The 17,060-nt window shown below is 38.9% G+C and overlaps 1 protein-coding gene across 2 annotated transcripts in view; it reads right to left on the bottom strand.

Moving 5' to 3' along the window:
* vgll4b (vestigial-like family member 4b) overlaps nt 1-17,060 on the bottom strand; it is a 39,867-nt gene that overhangs the window by 10,975 nt on the left and 11,832 nt on the right. Inside the window, exons 1-2 of one of the 2 annotated variants that reach the window (XM_026167711.2) lie at nt 7,109-7,597; nt 316-529 (exon numbers count right to left, since the gene is read on the bottom strand). In XM_026167711.2, coding sequence (XP_026023496.1) covers nt 316-529; nt 7,109-7,190 — 296 coding nt within the window. In that variant the 5' untranslated portion in view covers nt 7,191-7,597. Of the gene's footprint in view, nt 1-315; nt 530-7,108; nt 7,598-17,060 lie in introns of those variants that run through there. The other variant, XM_026167712.2, reaches the window with a different exon arrangement.

The following is a 17,060-nucleotide window of genomic DNA, read 5'->3' as shown; positions in this document are numbered from 1 at the left end:
AGAAACACGTGCATTGACAGGAAAAACTGACTTCTTTTAAAGGCTCAAGGCACCAAGGGTTCTAAATATGCATTCTGGACATGTATGAAAAACAGTTCAGTGTACATGGCCATTCACTGGCTACAGTGTTTGTTTGTATATGAAAGAGACAGATGGACAGGAAAGAGAAATGTGCACTGATAGCAAACTACAAGTTCATTTTCATTTCCAGATACTCATAAAAAAGTGAGCATCTGGAAATTATAACTCCAGATGTTTATAAAGCTTTTTATTAGAATGTGTGTGTTGTTCAGTTGCATGTGTATATGTACTCACAGCTGCGCGGCAAACAGTCGACTCATCTTTGCCACGTGCTCGTTTTCATCCATGTCGCTGTCCCCCTGATCACCACTCAGCTTCCTCTTAGTGGGGCTGATGGGAGGAGGACCCGTCCTGTGGCTGGAGGAGGAAGATGAGGAGGACGATGATGAAGACGAGGAGGAAGACGACAGGGACAGGAGTCTGGGGTCTCCTCTTAAAGCTGCCTCACCTGAGGAGGAAAGACATCAAGGGAGGAAAGAAAGACAAGACAGAGGGTTATTAGTGCTGCTGACACCGTGTTCCAAAACACGATCATTTAGAAGTCTGAATGAGTTTGAGATTGCTCCACTGCTACACAAACTCTGAAAGACGAAAACATCAAGTGAAACGCAATACAACATTAGGAGAATGTGTCTTAGAAAGTTTGCAAAAGAACTGCTGCCTGCACTTTTGTCATTTTCAAAAGTGAGACTAGAGTGACAGTTGTGCAGCTGTGGTCACCTCACGTGGTTAGCTTTACTAAGATTACTGTAAAATAAATGTCAATTATAGTAATTAGCCTAAATTATAGCATTTAAAAGCAGAAGGTGACTGCTGTATTGCCACTTTAAAACAAGGTGTCTACCGCATGACAACGTTACAGGCTGTGTCTGGGGTTTTGTTGACTTATACAGTTTGCTGAGAGAGGCACAAACCTCTGGCATAAAAGAAGGAGTATCTGGTGAGGAATGTTTTGAAAGAAATAGTTGCGGATGGATTCTGCATATGTTTGTGTGTGGGGGGGGAACTATTTCTCCCTCTGCAGCCTTATCCCTCGTACAGAAGGCCTACAGAGTTGTCAGTGAGTGGGAGTTTAGAGCAAGAGAATCAGGAAAACTACCACTGGCTCTGTCTCAGCATGGGGACTTTCCACTGCTTCTGCCTCATGTATCTGTCTGACTTTACCCAAACAACACTGAAAGGCCTACACTAAAACTCCTAGTCCAACTCACATAAAAACGAATTAGTTACAAACACTTGCTAACTGTTAGTTCATCCTTCATTTCAAATTATTTTGTATAACAAACCAATCAGTATTGATTAGATTTTGGAGAAATATTCTTCCTGCATTTGTAGAACCAAAAGAAAAACCCAAAAAACACACACACACACACACACACACACACACATTAGTACTAAGTAGCAGGACATTAGACATTAAACTGAATTCTTATAAATATTTATTCTTCTTTTCTTCAGATGAATAAGGTCATAAAATCTGGTTGAAAGCCAGTTTAAACTAAAACTGAGTCATTCAGAATGCGGCAGCAAAAACAACCTAAAGACTATGAAAAGACTTTGTTCCTCCACCATTCCTCCATGTATGTTAAGCTTCATGGCCTATGAAACACAGCTGCAGCTCCTCCCCTCACCCTCTCTCTCTGGCATGTTCCTTCTCGTGCTACTGTGTACCATGGTAACAAGGGTGACATCATCTTTTTTGGCAGGGAGAGGGATGGCAATAAAGGAAGAGAGACTGACACCACACTGTCCAATCAGCATCCAGGACTCGCTTATCACCGAGTAAAGTGCTCAACAAAAGAGTGAATCTTCGAGCGGCAAGACATTCGACCGTATGAGGTCAAACACTGTTGACCTGCGCGACAATACAACTGCTATTGCACACTAATATATACTAGGTTGTCATTCAAGTGTAACCATCTGACACGACTGCAGCCTTTGAGAATTTTATTATGTCCGCTTTTTCTTATGAGTTATAGAAGATGATTTCACAGCCTAATGCAGTTTCAATACACACTAATTCTGCATTAGTCATTTGTGTTTTTTTAAACTAGGGATATACAACAAACTGGAAACTGGTTGCATAGTTTTCCTTCTGAAACTAACCTGCATTGGTGATAATTTGAAGGACAATGCAATGAAATCATTTTCTGCAATTTATTCTCAAATCAAAAGGCAAAAAGAAACAACAAGAGCAGAAGTACTTACACATTAAGTTTTTATATATTTTTACACACAAGAAATGTATCTACATATAGGAAGTGATTATTTATAGTACATTAGTTTAAATATTTGTTCACTAAATACATTTCATTTACATTAAACCAGCAGACAATTAGTGGGAATAGAGCCGTAACCCAGAAGCCAAACTCCACTCTGTCTTTTCCCCTCTCTGCTCTTTGAGTTCATTAGGTCCACATGATCAAAGCCTATTTCTCCTGATAGAACTTCAAACAGCTTGGATCAGGATGAGATTGGATTACAAACTGAGGCGAGCTTCCCTCTCCATCGCTCTCATTTCCGTCTCTCTCCCCCTTCCTCGCTCTGTCCTTCCCCCCTATCTGATACTTAAAAAAAGATGGTTCCTAGCATGTAAATTGAACTTGGCCCTCTGGCTGCCTTTATTATCCGAGTCCATGGAGGTTTTACACTTTAAATACTAAAAAGGAAATACAAAAAAAGCTCTTCCACAAAAGTCCTGGACTGTATGAGACTGACCTGAACTTTTAAACCCGATGTTAGATTTGTTTGACCTCTGATATGAAAATGGAGGCACACAGACAGACAAAGAGAGACAGAAGAGAGGGGGAAAAAAACACAGCGCAAGTAGGTGGTTTAGCATAATCAGGTGTCGCATGTCACATTGATGACACATCGGAATAAATCCCTACATGGCTCACATTAAAAAAAAGATTCAGTGTCCTATTTGGCAACATGGTTTTAATTCTTAGCAAAACTACTGAGCATCAGAAATGCTGATTGTTTCAAGGTCAGCTATGATGTGTTAGGGAGATTTTAGACAACTATATCAATACAAAGACTGCTGCTTATTAAAACTCTGAATTCTATTCTCCATATTTTGGTTAAAATAAAGAGATGAGATGATGTTTTGTGCTGTGCTTCAGTGGTCAAGAGTCTAAGTTGCAAGTAACAGCAATACAAAACTAGTTATCTCTAGTTCATCAGATTAACTAACTTAGAGAAACAACCTGGACCTAGTGACCCTCTTATTGGCTTTTTAACCCACCAAAGTTGTAACTGCCTTCACAGTAAATGGTGGTTAATGTTAACTCTACAACATAATTCCTTCACTTTGCCTGTGTTGCTTCACCATGGCGTCACTTCTTTGCTGCCTGCTGTGTACGTTAGACAAAAATGATGTTGTATGATGTCAATCATGAATTAATTTTTTTGTTGGTAAAAATAATTGCTTTGGCTTAACTTTGTTTTTAATTCATAGATCTGCCACCAACTGCATTTTACAGTTTACAAAAATCCATATTTTGCTCTAAATCCAAATGAGCCATTTGAACCACTGAGCCCTGAAATCTCTTTACAATTAATTAGGTGACAGCCCCAGGAAGCTGCCAAAGCTGTGACCACTGCTTGTCGAAGGACTACTTATAAACATTTAAGGAACTGTTTAAAACTCATATCAACTGAGCTTCAAGTTTCTGAAAACTAAAGGGGTGTTCAGTGAAGTAGGAACATCATAGAAAGTCGATGACATTCAGCAACTTCAAGCAACGATGCAATGGGTCCCAAGTTTTGTCAACTTTAAGGCAACTGATTGAAGCAACTAGCAATTAGAGTGAATGGTATTGCTGATTGGCAAAGGGGGCAAATATATTAACAAGTTATCCAGGCAACATTAGCCTAGAATGTCCACAAGCAACCAACCACAGGCAGCAAAGCGACAGCCAATGAGCAAGTATGGTGATAGATCAGGTTTTGGGGTTTTTCTTTTGGCAAGTCCTATCCCCACTTCAGCCAGTATGTCACATGTATGTATTTAGTATGCATTTAGTTTGAACATGCAGCACATCGAACATGGCTGGAGAGCATAGAAGGAAAGTGTTGAACAATGTCAGTCGCAATCAATACGTTGTTTAACCAATCTAATTTCAATGCTGTGGGCCCACTGTCAATCAGCTCTGGCCAATCACAGATAAATCATTACTGTTTTTCTCCTGTATATGCTCTTATGGCTTCTTTTCTAAACAAACATAAAGCAGAAAGATATCTGAGGAAGTTTAGAAATGACATCACTCTGTAGTTTTTGTCAATATGGCAGCCCCAAAACTACAGTATTGGTGGGCTTCAGATTTGAATGACTACTATATGGAATTTGTTATGAAGCACACAGTTGCATACAATTTATGACATGGCATAAACTTCCAAATTTCACATGTTCATCTGTCCAACCAGGAGTGAACACACATTTTTCTTTAACTCACAACTGAGATGAATTAAGTCATAAAGACAGAAAGGAAGACGATTAATGTCACTGTAGGTTCACGTCACCATCATAGCACATTAATCACCCCTGGTGAATGAACTTGAGGTCAGAATCTGTTTTTCCATGAGCCAAGTCAAGACCCTGAATGATGTCAACTTTTTTCTAATTCACTACAGCTGATTTGATTTGTTTGTGCGAGAATTCACTAAACTTTGTCACTTACACAGTCTGTAAAAACAATATATCTACCTGCACAACAAATAAAATGTTCAACCTGAGATTACCTAGAAAGTCACACTAGTGCAGACTATCCAAGCTGTTCATCCATTATTACTTTTTTTTAGCAGCTATTCAGTTGCATTATAGGCAGGGTATTCAAATGTCCCATCTGCATTAAATGTTGTTAAATGTCAGTGATAATACAGGAGCAGTAATAGCTTCACAACAGGACAGTATACAAGTAGGAGCGTGATTGTTGGGAAATGATGGTGTAGTTTGGCTCATGCATATAGTAACAAGTCAGAACACCCACAATATCACAAAGCACTTCTATCCCTTTCTTGGCTCAACAAGTTTGAACACGAGGGGCTTTCCTTTTCCCCTCTTCACTGATAAGCGTGTCCTTTTAGCTTTGTTTTCTTATCATGAAGCTCAGATTTTAGCTCAGTCAGCTAAAAACCATACACTCTCTCTCTCTCTGTGTCACACACACACACACACACACACACACACACACACACACACACACACACACACACACACACACACACACAAAGAAAACCAAACTGATTGTCTTAATAGTGCAGAGATATGCTTCCAGACACAAATTGTATCCAAACCAGCAGATATATAAGCACAAAAATACCACTACAAAGATTTTATCTCCATCTTTACTTATGTCATTTTATTTAGAGTTAGATGACAGCTGTGAGGAGTGAAGCTTCGTGGTGACACAAACGCTCATATTCTGACTAGCAAAAATCCCGGGCCAGTGGCAGGCTTATCTAATACACCTGCACTGTGCAGAAATGGCACCAACATTTCTCAATAATGGCATGTGAGCTCAAGCTTCTGAGAACAGTTTGAAGAGTCATGTGCCTAAATGCAAGCAACAGCCAAACAGGAATTACAGCAACCCAAGGCTTTTTTTCCCCTTTCCCCAGAAGCATTAGAAACAGATAAAAACACAACAGAAGCCTTAATCACATGCCAAACCGCAAAAAAAAACAAAAACATTTTTTCTTCTGCTGCTGGTAGCATAGGTTCACCAACAAACAAAACAGAAACTAACGTCTGTTTTAATCATATGCCATTGTGCAAATGTGCAAAAAGGGTGTCAGTCACAGCATATTTAAAAGGAGCTCCATTACAAGTTAATTATATGTTAAATGATGAGGCAAGCTGAAAGGCACAATAGCAGGGGAAAGAAGCAATGTGACTAAAAACAGGAGAAGAAAAGCCTGCCAACCAGTTTATTAAGAAAATGCGTTGTCTTTGTGTTGCTGCTGCTTTTGTAATAGTAAAAAATAAGATAAGGACTAATTATCAGTCACCACGTTATCTACCAGTCTCAAAGATTTACTTTCTATCTATAAAACATATTACTTTATGTTCATGTCATAAACTGAACATTTTGACCTGACTTCAGCTTGACAGTTGAGGACCTGCTGGTGAAATTAAACAAGGACATGCTTTTTTTCCACTCTTGGATTAGACCCTAGTTGCTGCAGCAGAGGCCAGCGACAGGGCAGAGGGAAAACTTGGACATAGCCCCCGGACAGACAGGATAATCTTACAAAGCCTGACAGGAGACAAGAGCGTTTTCAAAGTCAGGCAGTTTGCAGAGATTTGGAATCTTCTACTCTCTGATTTCATGACAAAGACATAATATTGAATGAAAAAGTTACCTTAATGCCATGAAATGACTTGCAGCCCACAGAAAGAAATCTCTGCACTTGTAAAATTAAACAAAGATTAGCAGCTGCAGCTTACAGCGTGCTGTAGGGGGTCAACCCCACAAAACAAGATGTGAAAATCTTGGACACATCCGTTCATCTGAATGCAAACGGCATGAATAATAGGACAACACCAGAGAGCTCGCTAACTAGTAATACTGTGAGTCAGTCTTATGAGAGACCATTAAATGGACACACGACTTACAGACAATTAATTCAGCCTTTTCTTTCTAGATTTTTATTCAATAATAAAAACAATGATATGACAAGTGAATAAATGCACTTCCAGCCATTCAGAAAAGGACAAAATAGAAAGAGCGCTTACACCAACTCTACGTCAAATGCGTTACAATCGGGTTAAAAACAAATGCTGAAAAACACTACTCAAGTCTGTATTCATAAATCGTATACAAGCTAAATCAATGCTCATGTGTACAGAGTGGCACGTTTTATCTACCGTGCTTGCGGGAAGAAACGACTAACTAGCGAAGCAGCGTAAACTGAGGAGAAAACTTCGACCAGCTACGTCGTTAACGTTAGCTCGCAGCGTAACGCCACTCCGAAGTTTAAAAACAGCCGTACGCCCACAAACAGCCCAAACCCGCTAGTTTACCTTCGTAGCAGAGAATGCCAATGTTGTTGTTCATCTTGTCCAGGTACTGGTAGTTCAACAGGTCCATTTTCATTAGTAGCATTTATCGGGCTTTAATTAAAAACAAAGGGGGAAAAAAGAAGACCAGCTTGTTTTCTCCCTTCTCCTCTGAAGCGACGGTAAAAAAGCTAAAGGCCCAGCCTCCAACTTTACTTCTGTGGAAACTCAACAAAATTTAACCCGTGTGGAAAGTGATCTCAGTAAGTTTACTTTTTGAAATACGGGTAAGTATGCAGCGGTGACAAAGCGCAAAGAAATAAAATAATACAAAAATATGAGTAGCGTCAGTTCTCCTCACAGCCAGCTGTAAGTCGACTGCACTGACACGCAGGCTATGCTTGGTATGACTCCTATGCTTCACCAGCGGTTTCCACTGTTGCCGAGAGGGACGCACTGGGCATGCTCGCTAAATCCGTGGAGCGCCTCAAATATCAGGGATATTTTACGCACAAGATCAGCCTCTCCAAACACATCCAGAGAGAAAGCGAACGACGGGAGGGAGAGAGAGAGAAAGACACACACACACACACACACACACACACACACACACACACACACACACACACACACACACACACACACACACACACACAGATACCAAAGAACTGCAGCAATCCCACATGAAGTCTTTAGGAAATAAATACTACAGTTAGTAAATATTTTAAGTCCAAGTGCTGTAGTTTGTTGTTTGCTTGTTGTTGTTTTTTTGTTGTTTTTTTTTTGCAAAAGGTTTTAAATATGCAGACGTGCAATCCAGGCACACTCCATCTAGGAATACAGAGGTCATAAGATTACAGTTGCCATAAAATATTTTTAGGTCGATATAACCTTATTTGAGGGAGAGTGCCTTACTCTGATGACGGTGCTTTACTGTAAACGTTTCTATGTGTTGTAATAGTACAGGGAGACCTGCAAGATGTCAGGAAATTAGGAGAAAAAAACTTGAATAAAAGGGTAAATAAAAAAGAAACTGTGCTTCAGTTTTTGGAGATGCTGTTCATAAAGCGTTTTGTTTACAGCCAAGATACTTTCCTACCAAAATATTGTTTTTATTCATCTGTCAACAACATACTTTATAGCACAGAATATATTGTTTTTCATTCAGGAGAGGCCATGAGGATAAAGAGCAGGGATATGCATTTTCTAAATTGTCTGTCGGCGTTTATTTGGACAAAAACACAGGCAAACTTTAGTGTGTTGATTTAAAAAAAAAAAGGTTTAAAAGGGCCTGGTGGGCCTCTAACATCCCGAGTGGTCCTCTTCTGCCCCCTAGTGTTTGACGTTTGACATGGGCTAAGATAGATAGATAGATAGATAGATAGATAGATAGATAGATAGATAGATAGATAGATAGATAGATAGATAGATAGATAGATAGATAGATAGATAGATAGATAGATAGATAGATAGATAGATAGATAGATAGATAGATTGCACTGATCAGGCAAGGGGGAATGAAAAGAGTACATAGACTCATGAAGCTCAAAACACTGCATAGCTTGTTGAGAAGAGAAAAGAACAATTTCCTCAGGGCATATGACAACACACCTCACTAGGTGTGGCTGTGCTTTAGTGTCGGAGTTTTTCATGTGACAAATACATGCAGAATACCTGTGGATATTCACTTTTACACTCAAAATAAAATATTTATAATGGAAAGACAGCAAGAGGAAAGAAAATAAGCAAAAAAGTGAAAGATTCCAAATTAAAGGGAGGAAAACTTATTTAGCCAATGTGACCATATATTAGTGTTGCATGTTTGTTTTTGTTTCTGGTCTTGGTAACCTTACGTAACAACATACAAACAGGCCAAATAAGAACAAGGAAGGGTAATGGAAAAGAGCACAGTGGATTTGTTTTGTGGGAAATATCTGATGGTGTGGATTTAACTTTACATGCAAAGTCTACATTTCTCATAAAGCACAAACAGACCTCTATCTCTGTCATTTAATAAAAGACCCCCAAAATCTAAAACTGCTCAAACTAATGTAAAAGGAAAAAAAACTTTACCTCCTGTCTCGCAGAAATATACAAATGCAACAAACGCAGTACGCATCCATGTAAACACACACCCACTTCATCCTGCTTCACAAACACATTGGTCTATACGCCTTCTCCTTTCTTTGTTGTGCAGACACAGATACACAAAAGCCTTTCCTCTCCTTCCTCCTGGCCTCCTCCTCCTCCAGTGGTGACTCAGAACTGAGGAACACGGTTCGTGTCTATTCGGACGGCCATTGTTTGCAGTTTCAGTCACATAAAGGTTGATTTCAGGCTAACTCCTTTCAGTGCTTCACATTATTCTCCGGACAGAGAACCTTGCACAAATATTTTGTGAAGCTTAAGTCTGTTTAGTGCCACAACTTTTCAGGATACACCGAGCTGTTGTAACAGAAGAGATAAGGAGAGACAGGTGCTATCCATCTGTGTACAGAAACTCTCAGATAATAACAGATTGGTGCCCTCTTATGGCCAATAGAGGCTTCCATTGACCAACAAATAATAAATATCAATCAACATTTATAGATGTGTGCATTTGACTAGATAAGTCCAAACCATGCTGGTGGTCTTTCATGATTATACATACCATATTTAATGAGACGTACAACTAAATACCAACATGTTAAACTCATAATGGCATTGGAGGAAATATCTGGGAATCCCCACAGCTAGTAGACCTCGAGACAACATCTATTACATGGCAACTACTACATGAGAAATTGTCATAGTAATCTACTAAAAATGGTTACTGAATTTAGAAAACAGCCTCCTTTCATGTCCAATAAGGGTTAGCTGGTGGAATGTGTGCAATATTAGAAATAGTGCAAAACAATAATTGAGTGAAAATTTCAATTTGAAGCAAACTGTGAAGATAAGTGTGAAAATTAGCATCAATATTTGTCATATTTAAGGAAACTTTCTTATTTTCACTCTGACAAAACTATGATAATGAAGAACAGAAGCTTACTGGTGAGCCACAGCTTAGCCCCACATCCCTGTACACCAGAAAGTTACAAGGGTTTGATGTCAAGTTTCTTCCTTCTGAACACAGGTTTATAGTCCCAAAGTGAAAGAAGTAAAAGAGAGCTAAATTGTAACATCGTGGACCTCAGTTATATAAACTGAACCCTGACTTTTTTTTTAACATAATAATGGATAAAGGATGATTCCAACTTTTGAGACTATGTTATACTATTTATACTTACTCTTGTAAAAAATACTGAAAGCCATCAAATAAAAGAAAACTGTAATTTTTACATTTTGCATTCCAATAAAATACAATTAACAACATCAGCAATATCATCAACAACAGCATTTGGGGCATGTTTGTTTTTTCTGAGTATAATGCGGTCTGATTGCAGCTAAAATAAAATGCATGAGTATTCCTGTGGTGGCTACATTTACTTTAACGTGCATACCAATCATGCAGTTATCACAAATGCATTACACAGAGTTTGCTTACAAAGAAAAACACATTCTCCAACACAACATTCCTTGTTCTGGCCTTGCAGGCTGTAAGATGAATAAGTATAATAAGCAGATTAATGGTTACACAACAAGCTGGTGAAAATCCACCTCTTTCTTCCGCAGTGGCAAGTTGTTACACACAAGTTAGCCTAAGGAGGAAATAAACCTTTTCTCCTCACTGTTTCCATAGCCTGCTTTCTTTTGCGCAACTCATATGTGCCAGCTCTAGGAAACACAGTATGGCCCATCAGCTACTGATTATTTATCTTTACCTCTGCCTACTACGGACCATAGACTACATTTACAATAACACCTGTCCTATTTAGACTTTGCTGATCAGGTTTGAATTATGCTTAGTTATAATTTTGCTTAGTTTAGAACCTAAACAGGAGAAGTTGATCCATTAGTATTAGTAAGCCAAACTTTTCCAGCTTTCCTGCCATCACCCCCCCCCCCCCCCCCCCCTTGCTTCCTCTGTACCCATTCATTAATGTAATCTGCCATGACGAGGTGCTATCAGACCTAGTTTTTTGATCTCCTCCAATGTTTACGTGTCTCTGATCAGGTCTGGGCTTCTCCAGAGAGTGGGTGTGTCAGGAATAGCAACGCTGCACAGGCAAGGTGGTAATTCATGTTAATGCTTCATCAACACACTCTCATGTTGCGACACAAACACTGACAGAACATAAAAGATGATGCTGATTTTAAAGACTATAACAAAGGCTCGCTTGATTTGCTCATGCTTCCTATTTCTTCTCCGTATTCTGAATCCTCTTCACGCCTTATTGAAAAGTGAGAAAAGAATAGAGGTTTATCACTTTCTTTGTTTACACAAAATAACATTTGTGTAAACAGAATCTCATTAAGGCGTGGAGCAAGAACAACTGTCACAGTGGCAGCGGCTAAAGGTCAAACCCTTGATGACTTTACAGCGTCTCTGAAATTTCCCCAAACCATTACTGGCTTTGTTTACACGGTGACATAATGCATCAAAGATGTTTTTCCTTGCGGAAATGTGTCATCTGAGCCTCTTGTATGAGGCTGGTTACTGAACAATCTCTTTTCCACATACCTCGAAGTTGTAAAAGGTTTGATCGCAGCTATAATGTCTGCAAACAGCTGATGTTCTTATATTTTGCATCATGACACAACACAGATTTTAACCAACTCCACGTCACTATGAATTAATCCAAAACTTTAGTTTAAACATTTAAATCTCCCTGCTTCTTTACACATGGTTTCTGTGAGCACACACTCCCACAGGAGGAAATATCAGGTTGCTGCACTGAAACAATGACAACAACAGGTGACTGTGTGGAAGCAAAGCCGTTCAGTCATTTCCCGCCTTTGTCTGGCGTGGGGTGAAAAGCTGAAACCTTTTGTTTATTATTAAGCACGGCCTTGTTTAATATTAAACACAAGCTCGCTTTTGGTGGGACTGTTTAACCATTACATCACTGGAGTTTGTGTTTTTGTTATTTTGGGGGGTTTTTTTTAGCCTGTCATCACATAAGAGACACCGACCTCGAACTCGATTAAAACCTACATACTAACTCTGTAATATAATACTACTGACATCATAGATACAACAAACTTAATGGGAGACAAGAGGTAAATGACGGAGATCACCATTATGTACAATATGCCCTACTTTTTGCATTATATCCAATTACTAAACCTTAACGGCAAAAATACCTTAACCTCCTAGGACCTGCCGTCCACATATGTGGACATCGCATTTTGGGTTATTTAGACCAAAATACTAAATTTTGCTCTACATAGGCCTGATATCCACTTACGAGGACATTATACTGCTACTGTTCTATCAAAATTTTAAATGAATATCCTCATTTGTGGCTCTCATTTTTCTTAAAAACAAAAATAAAGTAAAAAAAAATCTGGTAATTCTTTGTTTTTACATTCATCGGGCCCCAATATGCCCGAATATCAAAGAGAAATTAAAAATGCATGTCGTGGAAGAGTTCGGGTCTTAGGAGGTTAAGTTGTATAATTCAGAATGTATTATTTTAGGACATTTAGCAAACTTCTATCATGTTACAAAGGTTTAAATATATGTAGAGGAAAGTATCGCAACAAATACATTATTATATACAAATATTTTTGGAATCTGGGCCACGTGGACACTGACAGCTCTGAATAAGAGTCAGTACACCATTAAGGTTGAAGATTCAAGCTTGAGCTACTCCAAGGTTCATTTAAGGAACAAAGACCATTTCATGGTGGTGCTGCCTAATGGCAACCAGATTCCTTTGTTCACATTTAAGTGCTTGCCTTTGAGTATCTATCAGATCTGTTAAAACTTTATGTCCCATATGCCTCGCTTAGGTCATGAGAAATTTCGAGTAGTTCCCAGATTTGCTCTAAAAGCAGACTGAGCTGTTTTAGTTTCAGCTCTGAAACTCTGGACAGTTTCACCTTTCAGATCAGGTCATCTTCCTACAGTCCTCAACTCACCTCTACCTGTTAGCTGGGTTAGGTCTCATTCATAGTGGTGTATTGTCAAATTGCTTTAATTCTGTCTGGTTTCCATTTCTTTTTCTAAATTATTTTACTGTGGTTTATAACTTTTCCCTAATTTTATCTTAATATTGTTACAAATGCGTGTTTTGCAGTACTTGAGTCAGTGTAACTATTATCAACAATGATGGTGGTTTCTTAGTAGTGTTATATGATCTTTAAAATCAACATAAGCCCGCTATGTCCTGTGCAAAGTGTTCTCTCACAGCTGAGACATCCTAGTCATCTGTGACCTTCTCTTCAGTATAGTCCATCTGTCCTGTTTGGCTTTTTGCAGTTTGAGCAGGCTTCCTCACTCATTCTCTCCACGTGATCTCTTGCTCATCTTTAGAGTTTTTGTCTGTCAGTGCTAAACTTGATTTGCACATCTTCTATCTGCCTGATCTTTTTTCTCCCTCTGTCTCTAAGTGTTTTCATCTACTCCTCCCCTGCAGCGTGCCTGCCAATATTTGTTTACGGCATAAAGAAAACCGTCTTGACAGAAACTGGCTGGCATTGGCTACGCTGGCTTCAGGCAATGCGAGGCTGGATACTAATATTATGCTACTGTTGGAAACACATCTCCAATCTTATGTACAGCAAGTTGAGATTCAAATCTCTCAAAAAAAAAATGCTGATAACCACCAAAAAAAAAGAGAGAAAAGTTTCCAAATATGGCATCCAACTTTGACACAGAAAAGTTGAGGGTGGTCAGTGTCTCTTTTGTTGCTAATTAAAGAATGGTTAAGCACTTCAAATATATCACACCAAACAGATTCTATTTCTATTAATGGAAAAGGATAACTCCGCCCATCAGCCATTCGAACCTATGACAACATTCTTGCCATGCTAACAATTAGCTTGTAGCAAACCGACCCCGGGGGAATGTCTGTGCCACTGCCACTCATTTTCTCAATCTTTGTTTTGTATCCTGCTTTGCTATGCTGGATGCAGTGGCAATTAACACAATATAATAGTTGATATTCTTAGTGTAACCCTGAAATTCCCATTTGAAAGTTAAAATGTACAGAAAATAGAGAAATCTAACCTAGACAATGATTCATCTAGGTGAACACAAAAGAATGCAATAAATAAATGCAATGCATTCTTTAAAACTGCTGCCTTGCATAAGATGTGTGCGCATTTCTTTTTGTATGCTTGGACAGGTCAAATGAACTACCTTTGTAACAAAAAAAAAAAGAAAAGTAACAATGACTCATCAAAATGCTTTTCCTGCACTAGAAAAGTCAACCTTTTTTTGTGAAAGGCAATGCAATCCTATTTTATTTCATTCTCAGTAGCTATAGCGAGCGCTATCAAAAAGAGAGGAATGTCAAATATGTGTGGTCAGCACAGCTCTGAGAGAAGGTTCCCTCACTGAGACACAGAGCTGCTATAAGACCAGCAAGTGTGACATTTACTGAAAGCAAATCTAGGACACGGTTTCTTTTACATTTTAAATGTCAATGTTAGGACCCAAATTCAACCACCGCCTCTTGTCAGCTGAGTTCTCTGAACGTGACTTGACTATTTCACTCATTGTAGAAAACTTTCATGTAAAGAAAGAAGAGAGGAGCTTTACATGAAACCTGGTGGATACCCAAAAGTAAGGAGTGTGCTGGATGATCTGCGTGTTTCTGCAGTTACTTAACTTTCTAATAATTTAAATTAATCAATAAAGATGATAATTCTTTGTACTATTTTCTCAATACATATTTCATACTTGATGCTGTTGATGCCGTAAAATATTATTGCAAAAAGCCTGATTTCCATGCCTAAAGGAGTCTGCTGTGAAATATACCACATTGCAGTGTATGTCATATCGAATTTGAGAGACAAGTACTTGCTTATGTGTAATATCTGTATAGAAACTATAAAAAAAGCAATTGGTCAACGTAAGAAACTCAAATGACATTTTTAACACACATATACAAAACAATCTGAGGTTTTGTATATGTGTGTTACAGGGAAAACTGTGTGTAACAGGAAAAAAAAAGGCTTGGAACCATGATCTTGTGACACTTGACTTTTGACCCTGCAACAATGGCAGCCTGTAGAACTTGTCGCTTTAATAGCCGTCTGCTGAACCGGCGGTGATGCAATACCTGAGTAAGTGTGCATTGGTCAAGCCCTATGTAAATACAACTGTCAAAGGAAGTGTATAGTGTAGAGGTAAAGAAAGATGAAGTCATCTTTCATTTACTGCTTGTTACGCTGCATTGGGGAAAATCAGCCATGGCAGTATTCTGTACACAGGAACAGGAGGGGAACAAACCCTCAGGGTCATTCAAATTGTACGAATGTATGATTCTGAGGAAGGTCAATCATCAAAGAACTCCAGGGCACTCTCTGGCACTCTTTCTGTCTGTTGTTTTTTTTTTTGAAATACAGATGTATGTAAAGTCCCTTTGTTTTCTATAAAGATCATAAGATAAAATATGTTTTTTCTCCCCTTGCTATACTGTAAAGATAGTAGAACCAGTATCAAAACACAGTACACTGACTTTGGGCTCAAAACCTAGAGAATCCAATAAGAGCAACCACTGCAATCATTGCTCAGGTGTATTATAGACTAAGAGACTAAGATTTCACACTCGAAAGGAGTTTAATATTAACTATTTTATTGGGCTATAGTGGCGCTAGGGCAAAGTTTTTTACACTGGTAGTGCAAAAAGACGTTTGCAGGATGTATTAGCAGAACACATATACTGTACCATATCCACAGTTTAATTATCTCATGGCTAGACATGGACTTCCGTAATAGTAATCACCTACATCCACATTGAGCATATTCCTTCATCCTGCAACATGCCACTTGGGAATTGTTGCTAGCTGGTTATGTTTTTGTTTTTGTTTTACTATTTACTTTCGTTACTTCAGCTAATTTTTTACTAGCATACTACATGGTCTATGTTTATATGTCAGGTTGGGTCTTAGACTCCACCTCTCTGGGAACATCTCAGGCCACCCTGAGTGTGAGGGCCTGTCTCCCCCCACCACACTGATGCCAGTCGCTGATGCCCTCACCCGTCAGTGCATTGGTGGTTCTCAGTGTCCAGAGCTGGGCGCTCGAGTGTGTACTGGCTCACTCCCAGCGGCTGCTTGGTGGGGCCCTCAGATCTCGGCTCTCTGGGCCCAGGGGCTTGGCCCGCTCTGGCATAGCAGGCTGCCGGCAGAGCCTGCAGGCATGTCACTGCAGCCCCCTGTGGCTTCTGCGCCATTACTGCTGGTTTCCTTGGTGTGTTGTTCTCTTTTGCTTGTTTTCTTTTTTTTCCAGCAGGTGATCCATCGGATTTTCAGTCTTTTCTCTCTGTCCCTCTCCCCCTCTGTTTTTCTTTTCCTCTCCTTTTCTTTAACTTCTCTTGTCCCCCAGTCTTTTGTGTTCAGATTGTAATAACTTAAAAGTAAAAATATAAATAAATAAATAAATAATAAGGATCAGTCAAGTGGACCAGCCTGGCAAAGCCGTAATGATTCACTTAGGAAAATAAAATCTGTTGGGCATTTTTATTGGCCTTCAGACAATAATCCTGATTGCTGCAGACAACATAAATAAATAAATTAAATTAAATAATAATTAAGTTGGACAGTGAATATGGACTTAACATGGAGAGCTACACATCATTTGTCTGAGAAGTAGTAGTAATATTACTACTGGAGCAGTAACATTCATAATGCCTAAGAGTCCATTATTACTTTATGCCTTGTTTTTATTGGCCATCAGAATCAAATAATGCTTCCCTCTTTGCTTTTATCATAGTATAACAGGCTTATAGTAACAGTTAACTCTATCAAACTGGAGGATGATAAAAAATAATCCCAGTGCAATTCCAGTCACTCTTTATCATTTGACTCATCCTACCCAGAAACAGCCAAACACACTGCAAAGCCTTTGGTCCAGTAATATTTTACATACCATAAATGTCTT

This window comes from Astatotilapia calliptera, chromosome 5, assembly GCF_964374335.1.
Source record: "Astatotilapia calliptera chromosome 5, fAstCal68.1, whole genome shotgun sequence".
NCBI lineage: Eukaryota > Metazoa > Chordata > Actinopteri > Cichliformes > Cichlidae > Astatotilapia > Astatotilapia calliptera.
The sequence above is the reverse complement of the archived record's forward strand: the minus strand, read 5'-3'. Positions and strand labels throughout refer to the sequence as shown.